The sequence below is a fragment of the Gadus macrocephalus genome, chromosome 9 (assembly GCF_031168955.1).
Source record: "Gadus macrocephalus chromosome 9, ASM3116895v1".
NCBI classification, from domain to species: domain Eukaryota; kingdom Metazoa; phylum Chordata; class Actinopteri; order Gadiformes; family Gadidae; genus Gadus; species Gadus macrocephalus.
The window spans coordinates 4,310,010-4,336,140 of record NC_082390.1 but is presented as its reverse complement, the minus strand read 5'-3'; the positions used below and the strand labels follow the sequence as shown (position 1 = coordinate 4,336,140).

The 26,131-nt window shown below is 44.2% G+C and overlaps 2 protein-coding genes and 1 long non-coding RNA gene across 4 annotated transcripts; 1 reads left to right on the top strand and 2 right to left on the bottom strand.

Annotated features, from left to right (window-relative positions):
* Positions 1-85: 85 nt before the first annotated feature.
* cat (catalase) lies at positions 86-24,674 on the bottom strand. 2 transcript variants are annotated; one of them, XM_060060312.1, is made up of 13 exons: positions 24,500-24,661; positions 23,527-23,698; positions 22,498-22,608; positions 21,259-21,389; positions 20,932-21,036; positions 19,873-19,998; positions 17,702-17,893; positions 17,287-17,439; positions 16,884-17,022; positions 16,153-16,283; positions 1,105-1,212; positions 797-880; positions 86-690 (listed from the first exon to the last, which is right to left on the bottom strand). In XM_060060312.1, the coding sequence occupies exons 1-13, from the start codon at positions 24,563-24,565 to the stop codon at positions 631-633; spliced, it is 1,578 nt and encodes a 525-aa protein (XP_059916295.1). In that variant the 5' UTR covers positions 24,566-24,661; the 3' UTR covers positions 86-630. The 2 variants fall into 2 exon arrangements, with proteins under 2 accessions (XP_059916295.1, XP_059916296.1); XM_060060313.1 differs by lacking the exons at positions 86-690; positions 797-880; positions 1,105-1,212 and adding exons at positions 12,732-13,378; positions 13,480-13,563; positions 13,784-13,891 and having other exon boundaries at positions 24,500-24,674.
* LOC132464123 (uncharacterized) lies at positions 843-14,056 on the top strand. Its single transcript, XR_009527188.1, has 2 exons — positions 843-939; positions 13,613-14,056. It is a non-coding gene; the product is annotated as an uncharacterized LOC132464123 (long non-coding RNA).
* LOC132464122 (dispanin subfamily A member 2b-like) lies at positions 9,948-12,217 on the bottom strand. The gene is made up of 3 exons (XM_060060318.1): positions 11,898-12,217; positions 11,270-11,402; positions 9,948-10,804 (listed from the first exon to the last, which is right to left on the bottom strand). Exons 1-3 carry the CDS (start codon positions 11,999-12,001, stop codon positions 10,637-10,639), a joined length of 405 nt encoding a protein of 134 aa, XP_059916301.1. The 5' UTR covers positions 12,002-12,217; the 3' UTR covers positions 9,948-10,636.
* Positions 24,675-26,131: the final 1,457 nt, after the last annotated feature.

The window sequence follows — 26,131 nt, the reverse complement described above, 5'->3', positions numbered from 1 at the left end:
CGTTCTGACTTATTTTTAAGCCCAGATAAAACGAAAGAAACCTAACCAAAAACCACAAAGCTACAAAAACTGACGTCCCTTCTACTTCCCTTCAAACGTTTTATTGTAACTTTCCATCCACAGTACAAGTTATACCAACCATTAGAGAGAAGAATATGAGAATTGTCTCAATTATGTTTGTTTGCAATCATATATTTTCCAAGCGGTTATCAGCTATTTTGGCTCACCCCACTTTCTCATAAAATAGTGTTGTGATTGAGCCTCATAGTTCTCCTTCATTGTGATCTATAGCAATAGCCAGCAGTCAAAGGAATGCATGAGACCAAAACAAAACACACCCGGACTAGCAAAAGCCCCTCATCAGCTCTTCAAAATGTAGAGCTATAGTAAAAGGCACTGCTTTAATGTCAGATTTTCCTTGCACAGAGCAAAATAATGTAAAACAAACAGGCAATAATGAGGGCATACAAGTAGAAAATGATTACAAAATATTCTTCCATTTTTTTCTTTGACATTGTTATTAAGCCCAGATTGGTTACATTATTATTAGTACAAGATATATTTAAACTGGTGGAAATCAGTTACTGCGGAAGCCATCTTGGGCGTGCTACCTGGTCAAGATATATGACCTCACATTTTTGCGGAGGCATTAATGGCTGTAGGACGGGTGTAGACGTGCACATTGGAGTTCTGGAAGAACAAGACCAAGGAACAAAATGTAATGGACAAAAGAAAAAAAAAAATAGATATATGCAGTATATATATATGAAAATTAATTAATAAAAATACTGCCTACCTTCTGAGCCTCGGCATTGTGCTTGGTGAGCAGGCTCTGGACCTGCTTTCCGTAGTCGGGATGGATAGCCATCAGGTGCTGTACCTGTTCAGAGGAAGATGGGACCCAACTCACTAGTGTTCTTGATCAATTGTTCCATGTGGGTAGGCATGGCACCAAAATATTTTTAAACTACCTCAATGGACTGATGCACCCCATTGATTAATCGTTTTAGCATTGCAAGAAATGGGACTGCAAGGTGAACCTTGGGGTTGAAATCTGTCCTGAAACAGGAAGGTGAAGTGGGACTAAAGTATGTGTGGCCCCACCATGCGTTCCTGGATGAAGACCTGGGCTCCCTTCAGGGCTCCGGCCAGGTTCTGACAAAGTCTCCGTCGCTCCTCCTCACTCAGAACCTCGCTGTAGAAGGTCCCCGCCTGCCACACCCAAGCACACAGCACTTAGGTACCTCACGCACACACAGGTATCGCACAACCACACACACACACACACACACACACACACACACACACACACACACACACACACACACACACACACACACACACACACACACAGGGACGTCCCAAGGAATTCTGAGCCCCCTGACAGAATTCAGTTATGGAGCCTTTTGTAGTTACTATAGACAGAAATAAGCTAATAGACTGTGACAGTGCTGCTTCTACTTAGACTGTCCTCCTTCTCCCCTTCTTTTATTGCAACCTTACTGGTTTCTTCTGTGGGTTCATCATGGCTTGAAGAGGGCCCTGACTCTAAGATACATCATATAATTCAGAATATGTCTCATAATTATCTGAACATATTAAACAATGTTGTCAACAGTCTATTTGATTGGATTGAGCTGGGCATGACCAAATATGTATTTGTATGTTTTGATTTGCTGCATTAGCCTACAATAAATAGCAGCTATTAATCTAAGGGTAGACTACTTAACTAAAGTCAGCTAAAAGTAAGTATCCTTGGTTTAATGTCTGCTGATATTTTAATGCAGCCAATCTAAATATTCAAAATCTGTTTACATAAATGTTATTATCATGCTGGCAAGCAGTATGGAATGTTAATCATAGCATTATCTCCATTCATACCATGGTCTGGGTGAATACTCGATTCTGATTGGGTGGAGGGTGTAGGTTAAAAAGTGTTAATTTACACCTAGGAAAGACGTTGACCCTATGAAGACGCTATGGCCACTTTGCTTGGCAACGCCTGCGTACGGGAGATATTAAATAGTCTGCTCGAGTTGTAAAAATAATGTAGGCTTTTTGTAGATAGGTATGCTATTGGATATCATGTGAATGGTAATGCAAACGATCTTTTCAGGTTTATCATCCAGTGCAGGCTGTAATTATTTTAGCTACAGTAGCGCTAGCTGCTAGGCTAGGCTTGTTATCAGGTTGTTGGGAAAGTGTAGAGGAAGGAATATACCGTTTTTGGTAAAAAACTGGGTGACGAAATGTCGACCGCTTTGAGCTCTTTCCTCTCTCTTTCCTCCCCTGACAACCTGACTTCTTCATTTCACCGACCGGGATACACACAAACTGACTTTAGACTTGCTTGCTTCACAACGATTTTACAACACTTGCTTCACAACGATCTGCCTGGCTGCTACTTTGCTCTAGCTATAATAATACCACCAGTGTCCTCTGGGGCGCCCCCATCAGTGCTGCACCCCTGGAATCATCCTAATATACCCCCCCCCCCCCCCCCCCCAAGGACGTCCACACATACACACACACACACACACACACACACACACACACACACACACACACACACACACACACACACACACACACACACACACACACACACACACACACACACACACACACACACACACACACACACGTTGGGAAACCCTACTTTTATCGTCGTCCTTGATGACGGATGATGTTTGGTGACGATCATTTAAAAACATTCCTGAATATAGAAACAACCTTTTACCTTGGTCAGATCGAAGGGGTTGAACCTGAACTTCTCGGCCTGCTCAAAGGTCATGACCTGGATGAAGAAGCTCCAGGAAGGGAAGTTTCCGTTTGCGATGGCGTTGAAGAGGTCTCCGATGCCGTAGTCAGGGTTGGAGGCGGTCGGCCTCTTCCACGGTCAAGTTCTTGATACCCTGGTCCGTCTGGATGGACAGTGAGGAGACTTTAGACACGCAGCCCATCCTGTTGCACATACAGTTAACCATACCACCGTTGTCGTTTCTCTGCCGAAATGTTTTTTTTATTCAAAAAAAATTGCAGACCTTATTTTAAATGTGTACTTTGTATAGCCGTCCTCTACTTCTGCTTTGACACCCACCTGGGATGAATGAAGTACATTTTAAGATCTTTCTCTTTTTTTAATTCAGTGATTGCTTTGCTATCCTGACCACATCTTTCCCCTAAAGCCCCTGTGGTTCAAAATGCAAAAGCTAGACCGAAAACTGAAAGGTGTATACGTATGCACACGTTAAGCATAGATTATTATAATCATGCATATTGGTTAATAATCACTTATAGGAGCGAATGCATGAGTTTTTGTTGATGCTTTACATTTTAACAATGGATTTCTTAAGGTACTGTGAGGCAGAAATAATTCAGTTAGAATCAAACAGGTAACTGGAAATTGTATTATAAGAATAAAGTATTTTGTGTATAAAAAAAATTAATGGGACACCTGTCGTTTTTGTTCACAAATGTTCACTCTGTCTCGTCCTTGCTCCTGTCTGTTCCAGTCTCTGCTTCTGTAGCCTCCTCTCCTCTGTCTGTCCCTTCCCTGCCGTTGGTGGAAACCTATCTTTTGGAGGGCAACACTCTATGTCTTTTGCTCAGGAAAGACGCCTGATGGTTCCTCTGATGTATTTCCATTCAGAATGCGTCTTTGTTAAAGGATAACTTCTGTATTTTCACATCATTTTCGGTCTGAGGCTCTAATGCGGACACATTGTCATGATGTTACTTTAATGTAAGCGTAGTCCCTGCTGGCAGCTTGTCATTGTAATGCTGCATGTCCACAGGTGAAATAACTAATTTGCATATAATAACTCATAAAGACCTTTGCAGTGGCATTGTTAGACCTGCCCTAGCCCCTGCATGGGGCCCTGCCACGACCGCCGTCGAACCAGCCTCCATCTCCCTCTCAGTCTCATTCTCTGACTCAGCTGAAGCTGTTATGTACAAGACCATTGCATTGGACCACAAATAGCGCATGTATTATTTAAAACCACGTTACATTGTAAAACATTTATTTTAGCTGAAGCTTTTATGCAAAGTGTAGTAACATTCAGTAGCCTACATTCAGCCAAAGACCCTCATTCAAATTAAGTGCCTTAACATTACAAGAGCTAGAAAAAGTATGAGGCTATTTTTGGCATATCTAGCCCCCATCCGTTTCTTAATGATAATATAGGCCTACATTAAATTAAAAACCGTAAGGGGCGTTGCTAGACCTAGAGTTTTACTGGGGCACAGGCCCCTAACTGCCAACATTTTTTTTTTTACGTGTGCACAATATGAAATATATGGATACAGAAGGGTATGTACGAGCTTCAAAATTGTTGTCACTGTCATACTGTAGGCTATATTAAAGCACTGGTAAAGGTAAAGACGCAAAGATGGATTCATGAGTACCGTACAATTATATTTATTTAAACACATACACATCTCAAAGATTTACAAATAAGGTAACTGACAAATAAACAAAAAGTCTCTTTATGACCTTCACCTCTTTATCAGGAGAAGTCTACACATCTATATTTATTTAGAAGCTGTGTGGAAACAGCATAATTTTGCCAGAACGACATGTACTAAAAAGGCAAGAAACAAGGTTTAAAACTAATAGAATTTCTGACTTAAGGTGAGGTGGCTCATTGCCACCAATCAACCTGGAAAATGTTATAGAACCATCAAAGCTCTTAAAGGGGTAGTTCGGAATTTTGAACATAGGGCCTGATTCCCAAGTGAGCATTGGTATTCTATATCACTGGAGACAGTTTTCAACACATTTCATACAGTCCTTCTAGTTGCAGAGTTCGCTCGTGCTAGGCTAGCGCAAGTCAACGGGCAATGCTAGCCTGCTATTAAAAACAGTCTTACCCACTCCACAGTACACCCGAGGTAAATCAATTATAACGACAGACTATAAATCTAAATGTCTGTTTATAGAATAATGTTAGAAATAAAACCAACCTTGCATTGCATTGCATTTTGAGGGAATTGCGGGGTCTCAGCAGCAGTGTTTATATTCCTGTACGTAGGCTACGGCAGCGGCGGACTGATACCTAGGTTACCTGCCGCTGTCATTGCTACAAACGCAGAGTACAGTGAACGAAGGAATTCTATAAGCGTATTCAATTAACAAGATATGCCCACGTTTGGAGGAGTTAGCGATGCATCTGCTTTTGAAGACGATTATGAGGAATTTGTTGTATCCAACGAACCGTACATGTACGAGCCGGTGTTTTGATGTCCAAGCCAGCAGCAACAAGCCACAGTTGAGTCCTTTCTGGATCTCGCACTGGAAATTGGTGGAAACTTTGTGGTGCCCATCTGTACCGTTTATTTCTACAATTTCTAAAAGCACACTGAACCATCATGTTGCCTAGTCGTTCAATTGCGCTTCTGTCCCACGCTTCTCTGTTTACGTTCTTCTGTCGTGATTCGGTTACAAACCTAACCAGCGCATAGTAAAATTCCGCTTCTGCTGAGAGAGTAGTCCCTCGATGATTCATGCGATGCAAGGTTAGTTTTATTTCTAACATTATTCTATCAACACAGACATTTAAATCTATAGTCTGGCGTTATAATTGATTTACCTCGGGTGTACTGTGGAGTGGGTAAGACTGTTTTTAATAGCAGGCTAGCATTGCCCGTTGACTTGCGCTAGCCTAGCACGAGCGAACTCTGCAACTAGAAGGACTGTATGAAATGTGTTGAAAACTGTCTCCAGTGATATAGAATACCAATGCTCACTTGGGAATCAGGCCCTATGTCCAAAATTCCGAACTACCCCTTTAAATTAAACTAAATAAGGCCATACACTACTGCATAGAGCCTTTTTAAATGATTATTTTTTCACTATTAAAGGGGTAGTTCGTCCAGGGTCCACTAGCGCCGGATGGCCTATTTGGTCCCAGGTTCTCCGAGGTGCTCGCGCACCAGCAGTCAGTCCGTGAGAATCGTTCCCGGTTCGGGACGATTCTCACGGGCTCCTCCCGCCAGCAGGCTGAGAGGAAGCGCGGTCTAGGCCGGTCCCAGCGTTCCATGGGACCGCCTCCGACTCCAGCCCCGGTGCAGCAGCCGCAGCCGCCGCGCACGGGGAGAGCAGCAGCGCCACGGACCGGGAAGTTCCGGACGCTTGCTCCTACTTTTTCTTTCCCTATTAAGAAAAGAGTAAAGACCGTTCGGCCGAACGGCAGTACATGGTACCTAAAGAGCGATATTCCCCAGGCCACCTGCGTCCTACGCTTGTGGTGCGCTCCTCCATGTTGCCTATTTCCCCCTCTCAGCCCGGTGGCTGTAGGGTGACGGTCGGACGGCGTGTTCACATGGCCTCTGGTTCACCTGCTTCTAAGAAGCGGCGTCCCTTGGAGCCTCATGGACGGATCAGAGACTCGTTGCACGAGCCCGTGGATACGGCCGCTTGTACCGGTCTCCTGGTTCCCCACATTATAGGTGAGGAGATGGGTCCGCGCGCTGTGGCTACAGCCTGTGGACAGCGCATGCGCACAGGTGCTGCGGCCGGACGGCTCGCTCCCTGTTCAGCGGGCACGAGCGCGACGTCTAGACAGCTTGTTGTTTTTACAGCTGCTAGTTCTGGTACGTCTCCTACGCTCGCTGAGCCTCCTCCCTTTCGTGGGAAGCCCCCCTTGGTTCACACGCAGTGTGGAGGCGGTAGGGGCAGAGGAATACGGGTTATTCCTGGACGGTCTTCCTCAGCTGTCGGCTTGCCCTCTCTCCAACCGCTATGCGTGTTGGCAAGAGCGGTGCGTTCTGCCATCGTGGTTGGACACCACGTTGAGATGGGGCCATCCCATACAGTTCAAGCGTCGTCCCCCACCCTTTATGGGGTTGGTGGAGACCACGCTACGGGACCCGGCTGCGAGCACGGCTCTGGCAGCAGAGGTGGCACGTCTCTTGGTAAAGGGGGCCATCACTGTCGTTCCCCCCCACGAGTCTCACCTAGGTTTTTATTCCCGCTACTTCCTGGTTTCCAAGAAGTCAGGGGAAATGAGACCTATTCTGGATCTTCGCGTGTTCAACAGATTCGTTGCCACGAGGAAGTTCAGAATGCTCACGGTCGGAGCATTGTTCCGGTGTGTGAGAGAGGGCGATTGGTTCACATCCCTGGATCTCAAGGATGCTTACTTCCACGTCCCTGTTCGGCAGGCGCACAGGAAGTTTCTCCGCTTTGCCTTTATGGGGATGGCGTACGAGTACCAGTGTCTGCCGTTCGGCTATTCCCTGGCTCCGCGCACCTTCTCGAAGTGTGTGGAGACGGCGTTGGAACCGCTCAGACGTCAGGGAAAGAGGATTCTCTTCTACCTAGACGATCTGCTTATTCTGAGCAACTCAGAAGAGACCGCGAGAAGGGACACCATGTTGGTGATAAACCATCTCTCCTTCCTGGGTTTTGCCATCAACTGGGAGAAGAGCTCCCCGCTCCCCAGCCGGCAGACAGTCTACTTGGGGCTTTGCCTAGACTCAGCCACCATGATTGCGATGCTTTCGCCTCCTCGGCGAGACGCCATCCTGTCGGCGCTCTCCCGTTTTCACGTTCGCAGAAATGTGACCGCACTGTCCACCATGCGCCTGTTGGGGCTGATGGCAGCTGCCCACCCCGTGGTCCCCCTGGGTCTGCTTTTTATGCGCAGACTCCAGCGGTGGTTTGCTCGCCAACGGTTGGACCCCAGGCGACACAAGCTCAGGGTGCTCCTCGTCCCCCGTTCGGTGTCGCCAGACCTGGAATATTGGAAAGGACCCTCCGCCCTTGTCAAGGGTGTTCCCCTGGGCAGGGTGGCGTCCTACGTAGTGGTCTTCACGGACGCCTCGTTGACGGGTTGGGGAGGAACGTGCCTCTCTCACACACTCTACAGCACACATAAATGTGTTGGAGCTCGACGCTGTGAGGAAAGTGCTGTTGCATTTCTTTCACCTGGTGCGCGGCCGTCACGTTCTGATCAGGACAGACAGCGTGTCGGCGGCGGCGTACATCAACAGACAGGGGGGAGTCCGCTCCCCCGTTCTCCACCGAAAGGCGGTCGAGCTCTGGCTTTGGGCTCATCAGTATCTCCGCAGTCTGAGAGCCCTGCATATCGCGGGCGCCCAGAACTTTGGGGCGGACCTCATGTCTCGAGGCGGTCCCCGCCGAGACGAGTGGCGGTTACATCCCGACATTGTCAGACTGATCTGGCAGAGGTTCGGGACAGCGCAGGTGGACCTCTTCGCGTCCCGGGAGAACACGCACTGCAGGTGGTGGTTCTCCCTCAGCCCTCGGGATCTTCCCCCGTTGGGGGTAGATGCGTTGGCACACACACCTTGGCCGCGGGCTCTCTTGTATGCGTTTCCCCCGCTCCAGCTGATCCTTCCTCTTCTGGAACGGGTCAGACAGGAGAGACTGTCCCTGATATTAGTGGCCCCGGAGAACCGTTCAGCTCTGTGGTTTTCCAGAGCTGGCCGTGCTCTCGCGGTCGGCGCCTTGGCCAGTACCATTCAGGCCGGATGCGCTTTCACAGGCCCACGGGACGGTGCACCACCCGCCCGATGTCTCGGGACGGCTGTTGGTTTGGCTCCTGAGAGGTTGATCCTGCAGGGCAAAGGTTTGCCTGAGACGGTTATCAACACTATTCAGAGTGCTCGTGCGCCTTCTACTTCTTCCCTCTATGCGGCGAAGTGGTGCGCCTTCTCTAATTGGTGTGAGACGAACCACGCTGTCCCATCTCAATGCGAGGTGGGAAGCGTGCTTTCGTTTCTGCAAAACTTATTGGAAAAAGGTTTGGCCTTCTCCACTATCAAGGTCTATGCGGCAGCCGTTTCGGCTGGCCATGCAGGCTGTGATGGTGGACCGATCTTCAGCCATCCACTGGTCAAGAGATTCTTGCGTGGGGCTAGACGGGTTAGGCCTGTTTCACGCGTGCTTACACCACGCTGGGATCTCCCCACCGTGTTGCGCAGATTGTCCAGGGATCCTTTCGAGCCTCTCTCTCAGGCCCCTTTGGATGCCCTGTCATTTAAGACGGCGCTCTTGTTGGCCTTGGTTTCTGCCAAGCGGGCCGGTGAGCTAACCGCTCTGTCTGTCAGCCCGAGTTGCTTGTTGCTAAACGAGGACAGCTCCTTCGCGTTGCTCAGACCTAATCCTGCGTTCCTCCCGAAGAACATTAATAGTTCTTTTCGGTCGAGGGATATTGTGCTTAAGGCTTTTCACCCCCCGCCTCATTCTAGTGAGGCGGAGTTGCATCTCCTGTGCCCGGTTCGGGCGTTGGCTATGTACGTGAATCGCTCGGCAGCGTTCCGCTCCACACAACAGTTGTTTGTGTGTTATAGCGACGCTAGCAGGGGCCGCGCTCTCTCTAAGCAGCGGTTTTCTCGCTGGGTATGTGAGGGTGTTTGCCTAGCCTACTCTCGGCAGGGCTTGGCGCCACCGTTGGGCGTTAAAGCTCACTCCACACGGAGCGTGGCCGCTTCAACGGCTCTACTCAAGGGCGTTTCGGTGGAAGACATCTGCGCGGCTGCGTCTTGGTCTTCCCCCGGCCCCTTTGTCCGTTTTTACATGTTAGACATGTCCAGGGGCTCACTCGGCAACTCTGTGCTAGAGTCCGGGACCCCTTTTACGGCTTAAGAATATAGACATGTTCTTTAAAGCGTCGTGGTTGGATTTCCTCTCGCCGGCTGGCGAGTTGGACTTGATTACCAGTCTTACTCTCCCACCTTTTTTCAAATGAAAAACAGGCTAGGGGGTTTTCTATTGGCTCGCCAATTGTCTGGTGGTTTTGTTTACCAGTATGGCACTCCCGCCGTTTTCTTCAAATAAGAAACGGCCGAGAGTCCCATTATTGGAGAGCCGAATTCCGTAGCTCCGCCCCCGGTGGTAGCGGACCTAATGGAAACCTAGTTGCTCTGGTTTTTCTTTTCCTTTCATGGGTTCCATGAAGCACGGAATATTGTTATTGTTTTATTAACAAATTTCTCCTACAGGGGATTGATAAAGTTCTATCTAGACTATTGAACAGAAAGAAACACTTGGTCATACTTTACACACTTTCAGAAGAGTCACGTGGACGAATCCGTAAATAACTGATTTTTTTCATTGGTTGTTGCGTTAAATCTTACCCAGATACAATAGGGCTATTTTCTGATTGGCTTTTATGTAGCCCCTTTCGTTTTTTGATTGGCTGGTAAGAGGCAGGCTCGACTGAAGACTCCCGAGGCAGCAGGAGATGCACTTGATGAATCCTGCCGATTCCATAGCGAGAGCGGCGCTTCTGCAGATGAATTTAATAATGATCAATGGAATTTTACTGGGGCACTGGAGACTTTAACTGGGGCACGTGCCCCAGTAAAAAGGGGCTGACGACGCCTCTAATGGTCTTCCGTTGCATCTGGACTGCTGTCTTGTCACCAAGTGCTTTGGTGGACTATAGGGTTATTTTATGGACATTATGCATCATTAACTTGGAGTTCTCGCTGGGGCGGCTGCTAAAACTATTTTCAAATCAATTAAATTCTGAAGGGTAGCGTAAAATAATGACGGATATTCACTGTGCTGTGCTGATGGTTACAAAGCGCATTACGGGGTAATTAAATCAATACAGCTTCATTATTATTTTTGGTACAGGGGCAATTAACTGGTTTCTTGGCCCTAGTAGTGGTAATAACGATACATATTGGCAGTTCTAATTATCAAAACAATTACAAGACTCAAGATAGTCACAAAAAGAATGATCAGCGCGGCCACGTTGAAGCCCAGAGCCCACTTGCTATATTTCTTGGCTCTCTGCAGGTCTCCGATCACCTTCATGTCTCTTGCCTGCGACAAAGAGAAAAGAAAAAAAAGATGAACGAGTGAATGCTATGTTCAAATAGAGGTCTACGGCCATGTCGTCGAAAATGTGATGTGAATTTACAGCCATTAGATTTTTCAATAAAGTTGCTGCATGTAAGATTCCAGTGTTGCAAAGAAAAGAGCAGAAAAGCGCAAGATTCTGAAAAGAATCAACCCCTAAAAACACCCTACATGCTCCCTTCCTATGTCCACAATTGAGAAAGTGTTTGAGGTTGACAAGCAAGACGTGTTTCCCGAATGGTTGGAAGTGCACTGGGAGCGGCCTCAAATCTAAATGACAGAGCCAGGCGCGTAACCAGAACAGACTTTGTCACTGAGCATTTCGCTCGCAAACATTTTAAACATAATATTTCCAACCAATTGCACTCAAAGTATAGCGCTTCAATCGTATCTACCGCATATTTAAAGCGTAACAAAGCAAAGGACTACCTTGAATGAGAAGATCAGCGCCAACAGTCCGAGGCAAAAGGGGTTTGCGTGGAAGAAGCTGCAGATGGACCATACCACATAGTCTGTGGGATGCTCCACAGGGTTGACGATGGTCACAACAGTGTCTTGGTCCCTGGACCAACACAGAACAATGGAAGTGTCTTATATTGGAAAGTAATCTCTATTGTATCCTAATGAATTGAAAGATGAATAAAGAATTCACAGCCCACAAATAGGATTTTCACAAAACATCTGTGCAGACTTTTACATTTTAATTTAATAAGTATACGTTTTTGACCACATTTTTACAGGGATAACTGCAATCAACAATAGCTGATTGTAAAAAATAAAAAACATGTATAAACAATTACATATATATATGTATATATATATATACACATATATATATATACATATATATATATATATATATATACACACATATATATATATATATATATATATATATATATACATATATATATACATATATATATATACACATATATATATATACATATACATATATACATATACATATACACATATATATATATATACACACACATATATATATATATATACATACATATATATAAAAATAAATACATTCAAAACGATGATATACCTGTTATATTGCATTTCTTGTAGTTGCGGGGCTGATAGACGTGCTGACAGTATCTCCTCTTTATGAAGTAAAGTAGGCCAGCGCAAGAAGCGTGCTTTTATCATGTCCGTTTGGAGAAGAAAAACACCTACCCATGTCCACGTCACACATCATGAACCTCAAAATAATTAAGTGCAATTGATTGGTCATTCCTGGCTCTCCAACTGTTCTTGTTGTGGTTTTGCACCAATATTTTATTTTCCTACATTTTATAAAATAAACAGAAAAAAATAATATCCATTATTGAAACATAGAAGTATGAAATGTTAGGTAATGGATTCAGTAATCATGAAATGATGGGTCATTTTGGTTTGATAAGTTTGTTTGATTACCATAAATAACATCGACGAAGAGTTTTACAGTACAAAAAGTTATTGCGACTTTGGCTGTACAATTGAATCCCCTTGTTGGTCTGCCGTTCTGACCTATTTTTTAACCCAGACATAATTCAAAAGAAACCTAACAAAAAACCACAAGGCTACAAAAACTGACATCCCTTCTGCTTCCCTTCAGACGGTTTATTGTAACTTTCCATCGACAGTATAACAAGTTATACCAACCATTAGAGAGAAGAATATGAGAATTGTCACAATGTTTGTTTGCCATCATATATTTTCAAAGCGGTTATCAGCTATTTTGGCTCACCCCACTTTCTTATAAAATAGTGTTGTGATTGAGCCTCATAGTTCTCCTTCATTGTGATCTATAGCAATAGCCAGCAGTCAAAGGAATGCATGAGACCAAAACAAAACACACCCGGACTAGCAAAAGCCCCTCATCAGCTCTTCAAAATGTAAGGCGCTGCTTTAACGTCAGATTTTCCTTGCACAGAGCAAAATAATGTAAAACAAACAGGCAATAATAAGGGCATACAAGTAGAAAATGATTACGAAATATTCTTCAAAGTTTTTCTTTAACAGTATTGATCAGGTTTCAAGAGCTTAACCCCATCATATAGACTAATCAATTCATTTTAGTACAGGTTTAACAATGCATCCAGTGTATAAACCAAGCCATTGAAATACATAATAGCAAACGTATTATACATAGTATTTGGGTAAGTGATACAATTGTGTTTAGACATTTAAAATATATAACTTTAGACTGATATCTCTGTAGTAATACACGAAGACTGGCTGCTTACCAGGGATTGGATATAGTTTGACTGGACAAAATGCAGAAAGTCTTCATATAATCATTGTTTTTCGATTTGGAATATCTGTTAAGAAGCTATTCCTTTTCATTGAAATGCTAGAATAGAATAGTTATTAAGCCCAGATTGGTTACATTATTATTAGTACAAGATATATTTCTTTAAACTGGTGGAAATCAGTTACTGCGGAAGCCATCTTGGGCGTGCTACCTGGTCAAGATATATGACCTCACATTTTTGCGGAGGCGTTAATGGCTGTAGGGCGGGTGTAGACGTGCACATTGGAGTTCTGGAAGGACAAGACCAAGAAACAAGATGTCATGGACAAAAGAAAAAAAATATATAGATATAAATATAAAAAAAAAATGAATTAATAAAAATACTGCCTACCTTCTGAGCCTCGGCATTGTGCTTGGTGAGCAGGCTCTGGACCTGCTTTCCGTAGTCGGGATGGATAGCCATCAGGTGCAGTACCTGTTCAGAGGAAGATGGGACCCAACTCACTAGTGTTCTTGATCAATAGGTAGGCATGGCACTAAAATATTTTTAAACTACCTCAATGGACTGATGGAGATGCACCCCATTGATTGATCGTTTTAGCATTGCAAGAAATGGGACTGCAAGGTGAACCTTGGGGTTGAAATCTGTCCTGAAACAGGAAGGTGAAGTGGAACTAAAGTATGTGTGGCCCCACCATGCGTTCCTGGATGAAGACCTGGGCTCCCTTCAGGGCTCCGGCCAGGTTCTGACAAAGTCTCTGTCGCTCCTCCTCACGCAGAACCTCGCTGTAGAAGGTCCCCGCCTGCCACACCCAAGCACACAGCACTTAGGTACCTCACGCACACACAGGTATCGCACAACCACACACGGTGTATATCACACACACACACACACACACACACACACACACACACACACACACACACACACACACACACACACACACACACACACACACACACACACACACACACACACACACACACACACACAGGGACACACACAGGGACACACACAGGGACGTCCCTAGGAATTCTGAGCCCCCTGACAGAATTCAGATATGGAGCCTTTTGTAGTTACTATAGACAGAAATAAGCTAATAGACTGACAGTGCTGCTTCTACTTAGACTGTCCTCCTTCTCCCCTTCTTTTATTTCAACCTTACTGGTTTCTTCTGTGGGTTCAAGAGGGCCCTGACTCTAAGATACATCATATAATTCAGAATGTGTCTCATAATTATCTGAACATATTAAACAATGTTGTCAACAGTCTATTTGATTGGATTGCGCTGGGCATGACTAAATATGTATTTGTATGTTTTGATTTGCTGCATTAGCCTACAATAAATAGCAGCTATTAATCTAAGGGTAGACTACTTAACTAACGTCAGCTAAAAAGTAAGTATCCTTGGTTTAATGTCTGCTAATATTTTAATGCAGCCAATCTAAATATTCAAAATCTGTTTACATAAATGTTATTATCATGCTGGCAAGCAGTATGGAATGTTAATCATTGCATTATCTCCATTTATACAACGGGGGGCCTGAATCCAGCGATCTGATTGGTTCCTAACTGTTGTATAATGAGCGTATACATAACTGCTATGTCGCCGAAAGTATCACTCCGCGCCTTGAAGTGGAAAGTGTCAAATAATACAACCGTGTTTTTACTAGTGTGTGTGTGTGTGTGTGTGTGGAGTCATTTTGCCATAATTTTAACAGTTGTATAAAATAAATAGCACAGTTCACTGAAGCCTAAAATCGGCGAGTGAACTGCTCCATAGGATAAATTGCCGGCGAACCGCTCTATCGGAGCCTTCTCTCGGAGGGACGCTAAAGTGTGTTGCATAGCGACCGTCGATGCATAGCGGCAGCCAGCAGGGACTACTTTTTGGTAGTCTGTGAGCTCACAGTAAAACGGCTACTTTGACTTTCTTGGTTTCTTTTTAAATGTAGTGTGTCTATGACTTTCGTTTCGCCATAACAGTAACCGTTGTATAATTAAGCAATAGATCACGCCAGGCTGTGGTATGTGCTCATTATACCACTGTTAAGGGGCGTTGTCCGGCCCTGTGAAGGGGGTCGCCGGCCCTCCGCTGCGCGTCGGGGCCGGACAACGCCCCTTAACAGTGGTATAATGAGCACATACCACAGCCTGGCGTGATCTATTGCTTAATTATACCATGGTCTGGGTGAATACTCGATTCTGATTGGCTGGAGGGTGTAGGTTAAAAAGTGTTAATTTACGCCTAGGAAAGACGTTGACCCTATGAAGACGCTATGGCCACGTTGCTTGGCAACGCCTGCGTACGGGAGATATTAAATAGTCTGCTCGAGTTGTAAAAATAATGTAGGCTTTTTGTAGATAGGTATGCTATTGGATATCATGTGAATGGTAATGCAAACGATCTTTTCAGTTTTATCATCCAGCGCAGGCTGTAATCATTTTAGCTACAGTAGCGCTAGCTGCTAGGCTAGGCTTGTTATCAGGTTGTTGGGAAAGTGTAGAGGAAGGAATATACCTTTTTTGGTAAAAAACTGGGTGACGAACTGTCGACCGCTTTGAGCTCTTTCCTCCCCTGACAACCTGACTTCTTCATTTCACCGACCGGGATACACACAAACTGACTTTAGACTTGCTTGACAACGATTTCACAACACTTGCTTCACAACGATCTGCCTGGCTGCAGTAGCGTAAGACTTGGGCTGTACCAAATAATGACAAATGAAAGGGGTGATAATAGGGCGACTTTCTAAAGATTTTTTAAAAATGGAGAAACAAACCACAACAAAACAACGAAACAAACCACCTTAATTTGATGATTTAATCCGAAAAAAATAAATTAATAATACCACCAGTGTCCTCTGGGGCGCCCCCGTCAGTGCGCCCCTGGAATCATCCTAATTTACCCCCCCCCCTAAGGACGTGTACACACACACACACACACACACACACACACACACACACACACACACACACACACACACACACACACACACACACACACACACACACACACACACACACACACACACACACACACACACACACACACACACACACCTGCGTGTAATTGTCATCGTTGGCACTGTTGTAACGTGTTACGTCTGGGGACACCTTGAACTTTGACTCCAGGAAGCAAGGCTGGCAGTCAGGGGCACTGAAGCTGTTGGGGAAGTAGTTTGGAGCTCCGCCTTGAAAACACATCGCCCCGATTAAAAAGGGCACTCCAAATATTTGTTATGTGTTCAATCTACAGTTTTTAAACATTTTGGGGCAACCCTCCATTATCATCTGTAAATAGATGCTGTTTATTCTCCGTGCCACCAATGACACGTTTACATCACTTTGCCATGTCGTCATTGAGGGTTTTGACTGCAAGCTGTTTTTGGCGACAAACACAAAAAACCACTGTGGATGTAGGGCACTGCTTGCTACACCAAATTAACGAGGCAACAGGGTTCATTAGGCCAACCATGTAGCAAAGAGATGCAAAACATGTCACTGGTGGCATCTTGTCACACAACTCTTTCCCATTACCCCAAAGGGAGTCTCAATATATTAAATCGTTGGAGGGCCCCTTTAAAAAAGTATAATAGCCCTGTGAGCCAAATGGAGCCCTTTAAATATCCAATGGGCATTCGGGTACAGGTCTACTGTGTAGTAGACCTGCTTAACAATTTAGCATTTATTAAACATAAGTATTCATCATTTCATTGGCCCCTTCACCACCGACGCTAAAATAGACAAGGCATAATAATAATAATAATAATAATAATAATACGCAGTCCCACCCTGGTTATCGGACATGCACATGGGGCCGTCCCTTTGGTAGTTGGACACGCGGGTCTTGTAGGGACAGTTGACGGGGATCTGAAGGTAGTTGGCCCCCAGGCGGTGCCGGTGGGTGTCCGGGTACGAGAACAGGCGGCCCTAGGGACACAGGCCGGGGGACAGGTCATGTCACGCGTTGGCACAATAAATGACCATTTCTACTCGGTCATCTCCCAGATGCCTTTTATCCGGACCCCCCTGTGGAACACAGGTTACGGCTGGACACTAAGGTAGGACACTTGCAGGTTAGGCTGTGGACATTGGGGATTGAACCCAGTGGCTTTCGGCGGGGAGTCGAACCCCCCCCCCCCCTGCCAACGTTGTGCGTGACGCATGCGTGTGTGAGACAACCAGGTGGTTTACCTGCAGCATCTTGTCCGGGCTGGGCTCCACCCCTGGGGGCATGTTGCTGGGGTCAAAGGCCAGCTGCTCCACCTCGGCAAAGTAGTTGGTGGGGTTCCTGTTCAGCACCAGTTTGCCCACCGGGATCAGTGGGTATTCTGTATGGGACCACACCTGTGGGAGGCAGACAGATTGGGAAGTGACCTCCTCCTCTTCAACAAAGGGGTTCCCCAACCCTTCTATTTTTTTGAAATGGTGACACACACACACACACACACACACACACACACACACACACACACACACACACACACACACACACACACACACACACACACACGTTGGGAAACCCTACTTTTATCGTCGTCCTTGATGACGGATGATGTTTGGTGACGATCATTTAAAAACATTCCTGAATATAGAAACAACCTTTTACCTTGGTCAGATCGAAGGGGTTGAACCTGAACTTCTCGGCCTGCTCAAAGGTCATGACCTGGATGAAGAAGCTCCAGGAAGGGAAGTTTCCGTTGGCGATGGCGTTGAAGAGGTCTCCGATGGCGTAGTCGGGGTTGGAGGCGGCCAGGCGGTCGGCCTCTTCCACTGTCAAGTTCTTGATACCCTGGTCCGTCTGGATGGACAGTGAGGAGACTTTAGACACGCAGCCCATCCTGTTGCACATACAGTTAACCACACCACCGTTATCGTTTTCTGCAGAAATGTTTTTTTTTTTTTTTTTTTAATTGCAGACCTCATTTTAAATGTGTACTTTTTATAGCCATCCTCTACTTCTGCTTTGACACCCACCTGGGATGAATAAAGTTAATTTTAAGATCTTTCTCTTTTTTTAATTCAGTGATTGCTTTGCTATCCTGACCACATCTTTCCCCTAAAGCCCCTGTGGTTCAAAATGCAAAAGCTAGACCGAAAACTAAAAGGTGACTACATATTGAAACACCCACAGAAAAGGATTCGCAAGCCTCTTGCGAAACCTTCTCTGTGCGAGTTTCAAGATGTTTCAAGAAATGACAATACGCTTAGCGTATCGTCATTTCAAATGTCTTTCCAGCTAAAAAATTATAACAATATCAATTTTCTCAGATTCAAGGACACTTTACATGTAGGCACACTGAGTAAAAGGTTAGTACAAAATAAATTAATTGAATCAATATTAAATGCAGTAAGTCAATTGGTGAGGCCAGTGTGTGGCAGGTTGGTCTTGAGTAAGCTTGGGCGGCAGGGTATTTTGAAATACAGACGGTATGATTCAACACGGTTCAAAATACAGACGTTGCTCTATCCATTCAACGTTATTCCAACATCTTATGAATTCATTTTTATTAAAGTAGGAGGATGAATAATTAAGGAGTCCAAAAAAAGTCAGTTGCATAGTTGTGGAGACTGAAATAGGATCGTTCTAAAGTCTGGCATGGGTAGGTGGGGATCTTCCCCCTTTTTTACAATGAAAAGTGACATTTATAGCAGCATAGCTCTCCCGTGGTGGTCTCTACAAATAATCCAACAACTCAAGCAAATTATTTAGTTTGAAGATGGTGGATATTCAACAGGTATTCATGCTGTGAAATAGGCTACAGCGATGTGATGCAGGGAACAAAAGATGTGGTCACCGGTACGAGTCACATGTTTCTATCAGAGTAAAGCGGGTCAGGGATCAGCACTCCTCTTTACAGAGCCATCATTTGGTTAATGCTTCTACACAATAGCAATATTACAAAGTACCCAGCAGCCCTAAACAAAAGCCTGAACAACAGCTCATCTTTTACGTTGTTTTCTTTTACCCCGGTGAAATGGCAGGGAAGTAGTAAAGTATGAGCAAATGGATACAAGTATCGACTCGTTTGTGTGTGTGTTCTGAGTGTGGTGAGGTTGCCAGAGCCGCAGAGGTGGGCTGAGAGAGGATTCAGGATTTAAAGTTAAACTTTGCCGCAGCTAGTTGCAGGTTGCATGCCACAAGCCAAACGCAACTTGACAGTAACATGAAGCAATCCCCCAAAAAAATCGGACTCATCTAAGGCAATCAAGTAGTTCGCTTCCGAAAAAATTGCTTGCTAGTTTTCGCGGTAGATCAAATCAAGTGGTAAGTGTCATTGCAACAACCTTTGCATCAAATTTCGTATCACTTTTCCCTCAATAGAAAAATTCAGAAGTGTTTTGTGGATTTCTTTAACGATGCTGGCAGGCTTCTTTATATCATAATGGTTGTCCCGGAGAAAAGAAAGAGCCATCAGTGTGTACCTGATTATTGATAAGCTTGAGGGAAAAGTTTGGCAAGTGAAGGTAATGATCCATAGATCATGTCACACTCTATTCAAAATCCAATGCTATTCTTGATCCAATGAGCCTTTGGTGAGTCCGTTCTCCATTTGATTCAAGGAAAATAAATGAATTAAGCTCTTTGGTGCCACCTTGTGCCATCAGTGTTAAAACTATAGCTTGATTTATATGGATATATCATGTCAGAATGTGTGATGATCATCTGACACGACAAAAGAGTTTTCATTGGCTGTTGGCACAAAACTCTGTTAGCTTCAAAAATGTTAGCTTCAGCGGCTTTAAAGAGCACCGACACAACAGGGTTACGACTCTGACCTTGAAGTGGAACTTGCAATAGACGGGATGGCCCTCGGCGTTGAGCAGCTTGAAGGTGTGTGAGCCGTAGCCGTTCATGTGGCGGTGGCCGTCCGGCAGGCCACGGTCGCTGAACAGGAAGGACACCTTTGGAAGAACAGCCAATGAGAAAGAGTTTGCATGCAGGGAACCACTTAGCAATTTAGCATCAATAAAATAAATAAAAAGAAATAGGCCTATGGGGGACCTGAAAATATTAGTTTGTATGTGAATACTTTTTGAGCCTTCATATGATCGCCCAAAATATATTACAATTTCTTGTGCTATTTTATAGTTTTGGTGGGTTTAAGTTGGGGTTTAGGTTCTAAAGGGCCATTGGTGTCCAACATTATTATAAATGTGATTGTGTTTTTAGCATTGCAGATGCAAAAAAAAAAGAAAATACTCAAATTGATTTCTCCCTTAACATCCAAAGTAACTCACTGCGAGATAAAACATCAGCTATATGACTAAATCAAGGTTCTCAAAGTGCGGCCCGCGGGCCAATGGCGGCCCGCATAAACATTCCTGGCGGCCCGCATTGACATAGATGTAAGTAAAAAAAAAAAAGCCTAACCCTTTATTTATTTTTTTGTATTATTATATCAATATTAATTTAAACAAAAATAAATAAATATAAAGAGAAAAGTAGACTCTAGCTTTCAATTAAATCCTGTTACATTTGTTAGTTTTAATCCGACTGTACATTACTTTGAAAGGATGAACCTCAGTTTCGTGATTAAGTCCTCACTTGACCTCACTCCCAGAGTGAGGACTCTGGGAGTTTTTTTTCACCACTGGGATGCTGATGGCGTTTCCCGCCAAAAAAAAAATCCTGGTGGCCCTCAGTCAAATTTTGGGTTCCTAAATTGGCCCTCAGCTGTCAAAACTTTGAGAACCCCTGGTACAACAATAGTGAATGGTATCCAAGCCTGAGCAAGTTGAAGGACACAGGCGCTCGTAATGTTTGCGCAACCATCGTTGTGGTGGGGAGAAGCAGAGCTCAGGGGACGGAGATGTGGATCCACCACAGAGCCTCACCTGATGCAGAGCCTCAGGCCGGAGGCTCCAGAAGTCCCACACCATGTCGGGGTCTTTCATGTGGGTCTGCGGGTTACGCTTCTGGGAGTGGATAAACGACGGGAACTACAGAGAAAGACAGAGCGTTACATCAGAGAGCTGCAGTTCAGCACAAAGACCTAAAGGGAGCAATCCCTGATCCATGCTTTTGTCAGTGGTGTTTGTATTCCAGGTCCATCGGTACATTGGATGTAGTTTTTGCCAAATTAGAGGACGTGTGGTCGTTGGATAACATCGTCTTTGGCGCCACCTGCAGCATAAACAAAGGTAATGCGCTACAGGACTAACCAAGAGGGCGTCTCTTATGAAGAAGATGGGGGTGTTGTTTCCCGTCAGGTCCCAGTTGCCCTCCTCGGTGTAGAACTTCACTGCAAACCCCCTGGGATCACGCACCGTATCGGCAGAGCCAGACTCCCCGGCTTGGGTTTACATAAACAAAAGGGTCCGTGTTAGGGAACCGACAAGACAATTTCCTGGAAGATTTCAGATAGGAAATGTTCCAGCTGATACCAGTACAGATATCTTTAAATAAATTCATCAACATTTCTGAACATCCGAAGGGTTGTTTAGCATATGTACATAGGAAAACAGGTTATTTTAACAGGTTAAATAGCAAAGTTAATAAATATTATATAACCATTAACTAGTGGTGAATATCGGTGATGATACCAGACATGTAGTTGGTATAGATTAATACATAATTACAGCACTACTATGCAATAGATTTTTTTTAATCAGTTTAGAAACTATTCACGTGAATTCTGTTTACCCATTTAAATGTAGCCGGCGGTACGTTTCTCTTTACACAGCATGTGTTGAACCTTACTTTATCAACCTCCTTAAAGGCACCCAGTGCAACTTTCGAGGCTTAAAAATAAACATTCAATTTCTAGTCTTTTTTTACACGTAGTAAGTTTCAGTAACTCCATACCATTACATACCGACATTTAAGCAGCAAAGATGAGACGTCGTTGTGTGGTGAGAACTGATACAAAATCGATAACAACAACAATGCCGCCATTTTCTTTATTTTTTGTAACCTACAATAAATAAAGCAGGCTTCCAGTCAATGGAAAAATGGCTTCTCCCCACCGGCGATTGTTGTTGTTTACGATTTTCTATCAGTTCTCACCACACAACGACGTCTCATCTTTGCTCCTTGAATGTCGATATGTAATGGTATGGAGTTATTGAAACTTACTACGTGTAAAAAAGACTAGAAATTGAATGTTTATTTTTCATTGAATGTTTACATAAAGTTGCACTGGGTGCCTTTAACCTTGGGAATTGAACCTGCTTTTTTTTAACGTGAAAATAACGTTAAATTATTTTCAGATATTTATAATGGTGTTGATCGCTGGCCAAATTTGAATGACTGAATGATGCGCCCTCCTACCCGGAAAAACATTTATCCATCTTTTCTTTTTTTGGTTAAACATTTAATAAAAAGGTATTTCCCCTCCTACCAACCCAAATGGGAGTGGCCCTCTGTAGTAGAAAGATAAAGCCGTCTCCAATGTGTCTTACCCACGGTGGAGAAGCGAATAGCGATCGGTGTCTTTTTGCCAACGTGCTCAAACAACTTGGCTTTGCAGTAGCGTGTGATGTCATGGGTCACCTCCAAGTAGCCAAACGCCCCTGTGGAGTGGAAAAAAAACAAGATTTAAAGCAACTAAACACTTGGTCTACCGTCTGGTCCAATGTTTCTAATAGGAAACTCATCTGAGCATGGGAAGTTTGGTTATGAAGCAAACCTTTAACTTCAGAGAATGACACCAAAGAGGAAGCTAGTCAACTAAGGAAGGAGCACCAATCTAGGTCTACAGTTTATTGAACACCGTGTAAAACCTTGCTACCTGAATTTTTGTTTAATAATTGATCATCCCTGCTATGTGTGTTTTATTTTTTACGACGTAGATGACCCTTGCCTAGTCATACTAACTAATGTTATACTGCACATCATTCGACGCCAAACACTTGTTTTTTCAGGTCTCAGATTAGCAAATTGTTGTTTGTATGTTTGCAATTCCATATGCCAAAAAACGTTGACGAACTTTGACCTCGTCACTGGCATTGCTCCCCATGAACAAACAAGGTGAGTTGACTCTAAACAGAATTTGCAAAGGGGAAGACAATTCCGAGAAAACATGCGATAAACACAACGGGTTGTGTTACATGACCTGTTTTCTGCAACAGTCAATTTAGTAAAGAGAACACAGCCATGCTCAATACTCCAAATATATAAACATAAAATCCAAATCCTAAACCTCACTGGACTATCATCTGTCCGAAGGAGACAAGCGTTGAATTATTTACATACTTTGATTCAGTGTGCCCTGATTGTCTCTTTTCACCTTGACTAACGGTGAAGTTGAGTCTGAGTCACTGCCTCACCGCTGGTCACGGTGAGGCAGTGACTCAGCAATTATAGCCCTTATCTGATATGGGTATCACAGTCACCAGCCATGACCGGGGACTGACCCAGATGTCCACCAATCAGATGCAGTCGTCCATGTATTTTCTTTCAATACGAGAATTAGGGAAGACCCCACCCACCAGCCCCCTTGGCGTGCACCACCCTCTCGGGGATCCGCTCCCGATCGAAGTGGGCCATCTCGTCGGTGAAGACCACATCCTGGACCAGCATGGGGCCCCTCAGCCCGGCCGTCATTGAGTTGAGCTTGTCCCCGACTGGCGCCCCGCCCCCTGTAGTCAGGCAGTCCGCACGCTGCAAACGGACGGGTTTATAAAAACACATTTCGTTACTCAAGACAGAAGGCCGCTGTGGAGCCCAAAAGTTCATGCAGGTTCTGAAAACAAGGGATCCTGCTTAATGATAACGAGTCACCACACACACACACACACACACACACACACACACACACACACACACACACACACACACCCCCCTGTTCGAACAGTTGTTTGTTTGTGTGTTATGTTTGTGTGAAGCATTGTTGATCAACAATGTTTTGCATATTTCGGTTTGAATCTATTGATTTAGTCTCCTATGCTCAAGCCTGCAACGACTAAGGATACAATGACCGCAAGTGGCCCTTCACTCCGTAATATTTGAGCTTTGAACGTTCCTTCGTGAACAGTGTTGTGCAAGAACGTCAATGGTTAGTTAAAAGCATTGCTGATAATGGACTTGGGATTGTTGTTTAGTTATGAGATTACTGCTTATGTAATCACAACTGGAACCGCGTGCATTTGAACAATTACTTAATCTCCACTTCTGCATAGAATAACTGAAAAAAAGAGTCATGCATTTAACTATTTACACTACTATTCTACATGAAGTGGTAAATATGCCATATGCAGTCATACAATTCGTAACTGTTCGTTAGCTTACGTTTTAACCATGACATATTATATTACATGTTTACAATGCATTTCAGCAATATACACTAGGGTTGATCCGGGTCATGCTTTAGGACCTTATCCGACCTCTCACCCATTTCTACCCCCGATATCATCTTTAGCTGCACAGCAGAGACGCTTCGATAGCCACAGAACACACACGAACCTGCGACCCTCTGCTCTCCTTCCATAGCTTCATCTGATCCGTAGATTTATCCCGATTCCCAGCCATCTTGGCAGGTTTAAACGGTGCTTGCAGATTCGATAGCGAGACGAGGAAAGCAACAACAGCTTCTTGTTGTTAAAGGCATAGGGCGCTGGACGTCGTCTTCCTGGCTTTATAAAGATCAGCCCCGCCCACTCCCACTCCTATTGGCTGTCGGGGGATTGCTACGGTCTCAAATCAGACTTTAGTTTTATTAATAAACTGAAATCTGATAGACACGGTGGAATTCTTGGTGAAAAGGGCGTTCAACTTTCCTTCGCTGGATATTTGTTAATCTTTGACCAATCTTGTGGCTTGATTCGAGAAAGAAAAGAAAAGTTGCCGCTACATTTGTATTACGGTATTTTATATGCTTTCCCAAAACAATAGACAACAGCATCCTGGCAGACAAAGATACAACTTCCTTGCACCGATTATTAAATCATACTAGCCTAACACATGAGGTAGCCTATGGCCTAATAAACCATGATAACTTGCCAATTACATCGGCCCGGTCTACGTAGCCTACCTCACAACAAAACTTTTCTTTCTTTTAACCGTCAATAGGCCTATTATTCCTAAAACTGTAGCCTATTTGAACAGGTATTTTTCAGACCGGTTTTTAAAAGGACGGATCCTTTAGGGTCAGTAATATGACGACTATGTCTGTCGTATGAAAATAGGGTAAAACCAATTGATTTCAAGCCTACCCCAAAATGGTTGTTAATTTAAAAACAGTGGCTAATAATGCAACGTAGAGCAGATCTTCAGTGGTTAAATAACTATTTCCACTGTTACTGTCGGACTAGGAGAAAAGGCAAGATACGTGGAAGGCGTCCCTTGGCTACTCCGATTCCCAAAAATAAATCCTAATAGCCTACATGTAATTATTTTGCATTTATTTAACGCAGCAAAGCCGAAGTAAGACACACTCACATGAACACACAACCATTGCAGATGAACAGGAAAATTTTGCCAATGGTCCACTAGCTTTCTTTTTAACCTGCTGCTTGTTTCGCTGCCACCTTGCAAGCCAATCAGAAGGGATCACTCCCGCCAATTAAACACACACATCAATTAACCGGTCACCCAATCAACTCAAACACAAACAAATCAACAAGCTAGCATTCGCTTATCGTGAACACATGGAGGTCTTTTAAAAACAATCTCTCAACTATGACCTCGGGTCATAGCAGCCAATTATCATACAGTAGGCATTCAATATGCACCGGAGTTGAGGCTGATATTAAAAATATTTGAGACTGGCCTAAAGTAGATTTAATGTCTGAAGTAAGAAAAAGTAATACACAGCTCCATATTTGGATTCAGGACTTTGTCAAATTCACTCTTCAGAATGATTTCGGATTTCAGAAACTTTATCAATTTCATTGAGGCATAAATCATGCTGTGCCCACAGAATGCAAGCTGGTCTCAGATAAATCCTTCAAGGACCAGTATTGGTTTAATACTTGTATGCATCCCCGAGTCTACTAAACTGTGAAATGTCCTGAATTAGCGTTTGCCGCATAATCTGTCACCAATTTTATGAAGTACTTTCGCTTGGGGCCAGGCTGAAAATTACATGAGTCAATA

Excerpts from the sequence above, each read along its gene's own strand:
- LOC132464122 (XM_060060318.1), bottom strand. The coding sequence starts at position 12,001 with ATGATAAAAGCACGCTTCTTGCGCTGGCCTACTTTACTTCATAAAGAG. Across the intron at positions 11,403-11,897 it reads CAAGAAATGCAATATAACAG|GGACCAAGACACTGTTGTGA; the intron begins GTATATCATCGT and ends GTGTTGGTCCAG. Across the intron at positions 10,805-11,269 it reads CGCTGATCTTCTCATTCAAG|GCAAGAGACATGAAGGTGAT; the intron begins GTAGTCCTTTGC and ends TCTTTGTCGCAG.
- cat (XM_060060313.1), bottom strand. The coding sequence starts at position 24,565 with ATGGCTGGGAATCGGGATAAATCTACGGATCAGATGAAGCTATGGAAG. Across the intron at positions 21,037-21,258 it reads TCATAAGAGACGCCCTCTTG|TTCCCGTCGTTTATCCACTC; the intron begins GTTAGTCCTGTA and ends CTTTCTCTGTAG. Across the intron at positions 17,894-19,872 it reads ATTGCAAGTTCCACTTCAAG|ACGGACCAGGGTATCAAGAA; the intron begins GTCAGAGTCGTA and ends CTGTCCATCCAG.